At 42.7% G+C, this 9,599-nt stretch overlaps 1 protein-coding gene across 1 annotated transcript; it reads right to left on the bottom strand.

The window, feature by feature from the left end:
* Nucleotides 1-261: 261 nt before the first annotated feature.
* Nucleotides 262-8,744, bottom strand: f9b (coagulation factor IXb; the record flags this gene model as incomplete). Its single annotated transcript, XM_079508929.1, has 8 exons — nt 262-827; nt 905-1,037; nt 1,535-1,923; nt 2,231-2,365; nt 2,743-2,856; nt 6,915-6,939; nt 7,040-7,209; nt 8,636-8,744. The coding sequence occupies 8 exons, from the start codon at nt 8,742-8,744 to the stop codon at nt 262-264; spliced, it is 1,641 nt and encodes a 546-aa protein (XP_079365055.1).
* Nucleotides 8,745-9,599: the final 855 nt, after the last annotated feature.

Genomic DNA, 9,599 nt, shown 5'->3' on the forward strand with positions numbered 1-9,599 from the left:
GAATGCAAACCTGTACCCAAATAGTCTAATTCTAGTTTATTGGACTGTCCAAAATAAATACTTGGTTGATTTACTACCTCATCTAGTGAGTAGCACACACTAGAAATAATAGCAAATGCTGCCAGAACTAGTGCAGAAGAATGTGCATATGTGCATTAAAACGATTGACACTTTTCACACAGCCCTGTAATGTACATTACATTACAGTGTATGTTTTTCGGAGAATAATCTGGCCTTGTGCCAGTCAATGCCCAGAGCTGCTTACAGAGAGTTGCTGATGTGGAGCCCTGTGGTGTGGCTTAACCACCGGTAGTAGTGTGACACACGGGTATAGACGCCATACTTTCCCTCCTTGGCACACTCCTCTCCCCAGCTGACGATGCCCGTCAGGAACCAGGTGCCCTCATAGTTGGTGGCATGGGGCCCGCCGCTGTCCCCCTGGCACGAATCCTTCTGCTCGCTTTTGTAGCCGGCGCAGAACATGAAGCGTGTGATGTGGTCGCGGCTGCTGCCTTTGCACTCGGTGCGGTCGACGTAGGGTACCTCCAGCCGCTGCAGCTTGGCGGCCTCTGGGCCCTGAAACTTGAGGCGGCCCCAGCCACTGACCAGGGAGTTGGGAGCGTCTCTCATCAGGGTCTCGGTGAAGTCCTTGGGGCCCAGACAGATGGGGAGCCGGTGGTTGGACAGCTCCACCGGGCTGGCGAGCTTAAGCAGGGCGATGTCGTGGTTGTAGCGAGACTTCGGGGCGTCGTAGTTGGGATGGACAAACTGCTCCGCCACTGCGTGGTCTCGCTCCGTGCCTTCATCACGGTGGAGGTCATGCTCACCTGGACAGGGTGCATTGAGTTGATGAATGAAAACATTACTGTAAAATGAATGAATGTTTTTCATAGCTTCAAATTACCTGCTCTGACAATGAAGCCGTGTTCATCAGTTTTGATCTCCTCCAGACAGTGGGCAGCAGTGATAACCCACACCTCACTGAGGAGAGAACCTCCACAGAATGACAGCTTTAACGGTAATCTCATCAGGGTCACCTATACACACACATACAAGCATGCATACGTGCGCATGCACGTACGTGCACACACACACACACACACACACACACACACACACACACACACACACACACACACACACACGCACACATCAATATAAACACACACTTTCAATCAATTGTGGCATTTACACAAAGAAGGTAATTTGTCTTTGTAAAAGGAAATCTTTACACACTTTCACTCTCTCACTCACAGACACACAAGTACAGTAGGTACAGCATGTGAAGGAAAACATCTGTTTCTGACACACACAACTATTGGGAAGCCTAACAAATGAATAAACACAAGCCCAGAATGGCAGAATAGCAACACAGCTGCAGGTGTTGATCCTCTGGCCCCTGAGCCAGAACTTTAAACACTGGCATAGTGTCTATAGGAAGTCCATTTCTACAGTATACCATTAACATGGATGTTACAATGTACAGTACTGCGCCCATTCTGTCTCCCTGTCCCGTGTCATGTGTGACACCTACCTGCCATGGTATCTCTCCCAGCATGGCCGCATTGCCTCCGACTATCCTCACGCCATCATTGATCTCTGCCGTGATGGTGGGCGCAGTGGGGAAGAATGACCAGTGTGGCATCTCCTGTTTATCTGAGCTTCTGCGCACCACCAAATGTCCGCTGCTGTTGTTCACAACTTCAGTGGTCACCGAGGTTGTCGACAAGACGTCCACATCTACGGAGGTAAAGTTCAACGCATCGCTATCATTCCTGTGAAAGTCATAGTCGTCATATTCCAGCACGTCGAACTCGTCCTCATGGGTTGCATTTGAGCTCATGTTGAAGGACCGAGGCCTGCTGCCAGGTGGTTTCAAGTGGCCCTTGGAGACGAGGGGCGCACGGCCGCACGGGAATTGTTCTGGTGGCAGGGTGGTTGTCAAGGCAAAAAAAGAGAAAAAAGGACAATGTGTTTTGTATAGGTGAGATGAATAAAATCAAGGCTCCGAGGACTGTAAAAACAAAAGTCTGCATTTTGTCTGTATCAAATTCATGCAATACAATTGAGCACTATGTGTTTCAAGCACTGGTTCTCATCACAAATCACATGTCAACACGAACAAAAGAACAAAAGAAGCTACTACGAAATATGACCTCAAAAGGATTACAAAAGTATTATTTCATCTATTAAATTAAGTCTAGTACTGTATTGTTTAGTGTTATGTTACCTGTGGGCTCACAGCTTGACTTGTCTGTACCTAGCCTATAGCCAGCAGCACACATACAAACTCTCTCGTGCTCTTCCTCCATCACACAGAAGTGAGAGCATCCACCATTGTCGACTGAACACTGCTTGGCTACCTCTGGAGAGAATGTGGATTAGTAACATAGCCACATAAAAGATGGCAAAAAGCATTGGGCAATGCCTAATCATGATAATGATCTCAGTCTGGCGGAGACTATGAAATGATGGTCCATATTTGTACTAGGAGGGGATCCCCTTATCCTCATACATAGTGTCTATTAAACAGATCTCTCTCAAATCAATATTAAAATCTCCCAAAATGATCATTTGTATATACAGGGAGAGTAACTCTGCCAGCTATCAATAGACCTACAGTAGCATCAGCTGAAGGAGGTCTAAATGCCATTTACAGCAATGGCCAGAATGTGTCTTTAGAACAATAAACTCAAAATACAATTGATTTCTAGCAAATCCAGTGGCTTACTGTATACTCACCTATCTCACAGTTCTTGCCGTTGAAGTTCGGGCTGCAGAAGCAAAGGTATGCGTTCACCCCGTCTTTACACAAACCCCCATTCTGACAGGGAGGTGGGTCGCACTGGTTACCATCTGCACGCACACACACACACACACACACACACACACACACACACGCACACGCACAGACACGCACGCAGACAGTTGTAATGACGAACGATTCATTCAAATTCTGGGACTCAACAACATCTGGGTTGTGCTGTATGGAATCAGGACAGACTCATAATTATCCGTATCCGTATAAACAGATTTGTATTCGTATAGGCAATTCGTAACAAACAGTATGCAAGTGTAAATCAGATTTGTATCTGTAATGTACAATTCGTAACTCTTATTCTCAGATTCGTAATTCAAATTTTCATGTCTGTGTCTCAAATACCCACTTTCGTGTCTCAAATACCCACATCTGTGTGTCAACTTATGCATTTTAGAAGGAGATTTATTTGTGACTCTCCACTGATTTTTGTGCGTAATTATGAGACTCTTTTACCTCGCTGTTTGTCACATGATTTGTAACTTGTAAAAAATAAAATCACCTATGCACGCAGAGTCATTTGTATTTGTATCTCACATTTGTGTGTCAACTTAACTCAAATTTAGCTGTTAATTTGCACGGATGTGTGTGAGTATTTTTGAAACAGTCTCATAATTATCTGTATCTGTAACAACAGATTTGTACTTGTGAAGTGCAATTCGTAACTCTAATTGTCAGATGTATCTCAAATCTTAACATTTGTAATTCAACTTAGAAATTCTAAACGCAAATGTAGCTGTTAATGTCCACGGATGTGTGTGGCAATTTTGAGACTATTGTACCGTGGTGATTTCACACCAATCTGTGACTTGTGTAGGGAGCAGTACCGAGTACCTCCAGTAGATGGTGGTGTGGGTACCAGATCTTCGGCTCTGTATAATTAGCTAGGATTAGACTTCCTGTTTACTTCTGGGTTGGGAGCTAGCTAGGATAAGGCCTTCAGAATAAGAGGTTAAGACCTCGTAATTAATGTGTTCTTTTAAATGTCATACATTTATTTAAAAAAAATCACACCCGTGTGAACAGAGTGGTGCAACTCCCCTCTATTGGTTCTCTGTATCGTTCCAATTTGTATCGTTCCAATTTCTTCTCTGTATCGTTCCAATTTATTCTCTGTATTGTTCCAATTTCAGTTCCTATTAGTTCTCTGTATCGTTCCAATTTGTATCGTTCCAGTTTCTTCTCTGTATCGTTCCAATTTGTATCGTTCCAATTTCTTCTCTGTATCGTTCCAATTTCAGTTTCCCCTCTATTGGTTCTCTATATCGTTCCAATTTGTATCGTTCCAATTTCTTCTCTGTATCGTTCCAATTTCTTCTCTGTATTGTTCCAATTTCAGTTCCTATTATTTCTCTGTATCGTTCCAATTTGTATCGTTCCAATTTCTTCTCTTTATCGTTCCAATTTGTATCGTTCCAATTTCTTCTCTGTATCGTTCCAATTTCAGTTCCTATTGGTTCTAACACGATCTCTCTCTCTCTGTTTCTGGCACAACAGCGCCACACAGAATATGGTCAGAATGGTCAGAATAAGAGGTTAAGACCTCGTACTTAATAATACTTAATAATACTATTTGAATTGAAATCCTGAATATTTTTTCAATTTTTGAAAAATTTCTGAAAAGTAACATAAAATGGGAGACCTCTACAACACCACACCATCCGCTAAGCGGGAGAGGTGTAAAATAAAAAGTTACCGGGCCCCCAGTGGGCTCAGAGGTCAAAAGTGTGCCATTTCCAGACCAGAGTGGACGCTGGACCAAAATCGGCTCTTCGTATCAACAGGTCTGACATATGCACGCGTATAGATTGGCTATTTTTGCTCCGACCTGTATGTATGCAGTGTGGCCGTCTGGAGTGATTGTGGAAATATAGTGGCCCTCTCCACCATCAAAGTTGCCCACCCCTGAAATAGGTGACGCTGCTCCACAGTACAAGGGTATAGGAAAATGTACCAAGACTGCAAAGTGTCCAATTTAATAGGATAGCCATTTTAAATCGGTAAAACATTTTAGGGCACATATAAGTACTCTAGTAAAAAGACATATAATATCATATCATAAATGCATTTTTTTTAAATAAATGTATGACATTTAAAAGAACACATTAATTACGAGGTCTTAACCTCTTATTCTGAAGGCCTTATCCTAGCTAGCTCCCAACCCGGAAGTCTAATCCTGGCTAATTATACAGAGCCGAAGATCTGGTACCCACACCGCCATCTACTGGAGGTACTCGGTACGGCTCCCTACACAAGTCACAGATTGGTGTGAAATCACCACGGTACAATAGTCTCAAAATTGCCACACACATCCGTGGACATTAACAGCTACATTTGCGTTTAGAATTTCTAAGTTGAATTACAAATGTTAAGATTTGAGATACATCTGACAATTAGAGTTACGAATTGCAGTTCACAAGTACAAATCTGTTGTTACAGATACAGATAATTATGAGACTGTTCTCTCAGTCTCAAAAATACTCACACAATTTACAATTACAATTTACAATTTAGGCATTTAGCAGACGCTCTTAATCCAGAGCGACTTACAATAAGCAAGAACAAAAGCATGGGAATACATCACATATGTAAAAAGCATTTATCGCGAAACATGCGTAAGCTAAGAACGTGACTAGAACATATCTATATAATGACACTATACATATAAACTATAACTAGAACATATCTATATAATGACACTATACATATAAACTACACATATATGCTATACTATGCTGTACATATATACTATGAAGTGCTATGACTACTATACACTATATACTATGAAGTGCTATGACTACATACAATGCACTTATTGTGCTGTCTACATGACATGCTATAAGTCTGTTTCAAATGCTATATAAGTCTAAGAAGTGCTGTCTAAGGGGGGTAGGGTAAGTGCTATGGGCCATGATGGAGTCTGAAAAGGTGGGTTTTCAGACTACGGCAGAAGATCGGGAGTGATGCTGCAGTTCTGATTGCAACGGGAAGTGCATTCCACAGTTATGGGGCCAGAAGGGAGAAGAGTTTGGGACGTGTGGAGCGTTGTCCCGGCGTTTTTAGTGAGGGTACTTCCAGCTTCCCTGCGTTGGCTGATCTGAGTGCGCGGGAGGGTTTGTAGGGTTCAATCATGCTGGCAAGATATGGGGGAGCCATACCTTTGGTTGCTTTAAATGCCAACATCAGGGTTTTGTATTCTGTGCGGGCAGCGACCGGGAGCCAGTGCAGGGAGCGGAGCAGGGGGGAGACATGTGAGAATTTTGGCTGGTTGAAGACCAAGCGAGCTGCGGCATTTTGGATCAGTTGGAGAGGCTTCAGTGCACATGCCGGTAGGCCAGTAAGGAGAGAGTTACAATAGTCAAGTTTCCGCATCCGTGCAAATTAACAGCTAAGTTGACACACAAATGTGAGATACAAATACAAATGACTCTGCGTGCATAGGTGATTTTATTTTTTACAAGTTACAAATCATGTGACAAACAGCGAGGTAAAAGAGTCTCATAATTACGCACAAAAATCAGTGGAGAGTCACACATAAATCTCCTTCTAAAATGCATAAGTTGACACACAGATGTGGGTATTTGAGACACGAAAGTGGTTATTTGAGACACAGAAGTGAACATTTGAATTACGAATCTGAGAATAAGAGTTACGAATTGTACATTACAGATACAAATCTGATTTACACTTGCATACTGTTTGTTACGAATTGCCTATACGAGTACAAATCTGGTGCGTGCATAGGTGATTTTATTTCTTACAAGTTACAAATCATATGACTAACAGCGAGGTAAAAGAGTCTCATAATTACTCACAAAATTCAGTGGAGAGTCACAAATAAATCTCCTTCTAAAATGTATAAGTTGACACACAGATGTGGGTATTTGAGACACGAAAGTGGTTATTTGAGACACAGAAGTGAACATTTGAATTACGAATCTGAGAATAAGAGTTACGAATTGTACATTATAGATACAAATCTGATTTACACTTGCATACTGTTTGTTACGAATTGCCTATACGAATACAAATCTGTTTATACGGATACGGATAATTATGAGTCTGTCCTGATTCCATAGTGCTGGGCTCTGCTTACCAATGTAGCTACCCCAAAACTCCATCTGAGAGAAAGAGAAATTTAACTTCAGAGCATTGTTCCAAGACATACATGTGTGTGTGTGCGTGCGTGTGTCTGCGTGCGTGCGTGCATGTGTAACTTACAGTCTTCTCGTCATTCTCAAAGACCTCTCTGGCCTCCTCCATGGTGCATCTCTCCTCCATGCACTCTCTCTCCAGGTCATCTTTCTGCAGCTCCTCAAAGCGGCCGCTGTTGTAGCGCCGCCGGCGCTGCAGGACGGCCAACGCAGACTGACGCGTCTCAAACACAGAATCTGGAGGAAGATTGGCAGGCCAACCATGGCTCACATCACACCATCAGGCTATATCACACATACCTGCATTGCATTGACATTCATTTCATGTCTCTGCTGAAACAAATCTATCGGACATGCCATCCCCAATCGACATGTGTCCCCAAGGGGTTCCACTTCATCTGTGGGTTTCTCTGCCTGGTATTGTACTGTAATCTATACCTGCTTTAATGGCATACAGCAGCTCCTTTCACTTTTAAATTAAATTAAGAACGTTATGAATGTATTTACAATGTAGCGGGTTAGGGTTAGCGGGCCCCCATGACGATTATAAAAACATTTCGTCTCTGTGTCAGTGTGTCTATATCCGTAGGCCGGAGCAAATCTCACAAACTGTTGGCTCGATCAGTGCCAAACTCTATTCTTCATACTCAGATGCAACAGACTTTGGTAATAGTGTTTTTGATTTGGTATGATCTCCTTACTAAATCCCCCTCATCACAGAAACCAACACTTTTGGGAACAATATTCTGGTCTGTTTGTCCAGAATCTAATACACTCATCATTTTTCACATACATTTTAATTGTATTGTCTACTCTGTCTGCTTACTCGAGTACAGGGGAACCTGTAGTCAGAGGGAACCTGTAGTCAGAGGGAACCTGTAGTCAGAGGGAACCTGACAGAGGGAACCTGTAGTCAGAGGGAACCTGTAGTCAGAGGGAACCTGACAGAGGGAACCTGTAGTCAGAGGGAACCTGACAGAGGGAACCTGTAGTCAGAGGGAACCTGTAGTCAGAGGGAACCTGACAGAGGGAACCTGTAGTCAGAGGGAACCTGTAGTCAGAGGGAACCTGACAGAGGGAACCTGTAGTCAGAGGGAACCTGACAGAGGGAACCTGTAGTCAGAGGGAACCTGACAGAGGGAACCTGTAGTCAGAGGGAACCTGTAGTCAAACATCTGTGGAGGTGTCCATCTGATAACTCCAATGACACCGCTCTGTATGTAATGATGAATAAACAAACTAAATAGGTTGACAGTGCTTTTCCCCAAGCTATTTCAATGCCAACCATCCAACCTATCACTTGCCAATTATATTAAACCGGTTGCCTTGGAGACGACCTGCTGGTCAAGTTTGCAGCCAGGTCATGGATCAAGTAAGGTAGATTGAAAATACGCCATTTGGACTTTCCTATCCCATCATAAATCAAAATATAGGCCTGTTTGACTCCAATATACCTATTACAAAAATAATGTACAGTATCGGTTACATGTCTCATGAGTAACTTACATGAGTAACTTACATGTCTCCGTAGCTATTTTTCATTTTTGTTTGTTCAGAGATGTGTTTTTTCAATGCTCTTGCGATATTACCTTTACTGTACATCATAGACAGTATATGTATGACACCATACTGTCTTCAGTAACTATGATTTCCTGGCTCTTACCTGCATCTCCCTCAGTGTCTCCGGCCCCCAGACTGCATGTGTCCAGCAGTAAGCAAGCAGTGGTGAGGAGCAATAAATACAGCCTGGCCATCTTGTCAGCGCTGACCATGTGTGCTGGATTTTTAAAGAGCTGCAAAACTGAACTAGACTGATGTCCCACTCCAAAGTACAGCACTGTTTACTCACCTGGGAGGCCTGTGTGTGTGTGTGTGTGTGTGTGTGTGTGTGTGTGTGTGTGTGTGTGTGTGTGTGTGTGTGTGTGTGTGTGTGTGTGTGTGTGTGTGTGTGTGTGTGTGTGTGTGTGTGTGTGAAAAGAGAGAAAGAGAGAGAAAAATATCTAAGAAAGTGATTGTTAGAGAGTTAGTCTGAGTTACTGTAAAGACAGAGAGGAAATGTGTGTGGTAGCCTACATGATAAATGTGATTAGTGGGTGACAGCAGTAACACGTAATACAAATATTTCTAAATCACTGGAAATGTCTCTTTCCGGTATGTCTGTCAGATAAAAATCTGACCAACAACAAATATTGACTGTGTGTGTGTGTGTGTGTGTGTGTGTGTCACTGTTGATGAGTGCGTGTGTCATGTTTTACTATCTTCTGGTCCCTGCAGAGATAGTTAAACAAGAGAAAATCGAAACCTGCATGGTTATGGTCCCCATGAGGGAAACTGTATTTTTTTTATGGTTAACAAGCATGTATCCCCACTAGCCAAGCTCTGTTTAATTTTACATTCAACGATCATGTAATCTGTGATGAGCTGTGATCAGCTGTTGCGCTTGCGTTGAAACATTTTGGACAGACATACTACTGTATGTGAAATTGAATTGAATTGAATACTTTATTGGCAGAAATGTAAACGTACAGTCAAACATTTAGTCCACGAAAAAAGTCCTTGCGGTCTAGTTTCCATTCAGTTCCTGGGTATTCAATTCATAATCATGAAAAATAACAACAAAATTCAAA

Source organism: Electrona antarctica (assembly GCF_951216825.1).
Source record: "Electrona antarctica genome assembly, chromosome: 8".
NCBI lineage: Eukaryota > Metazoa > Chordata > Actinopteri > Myctophiformes > Myctophidae > Electrona > Electrona antarctica.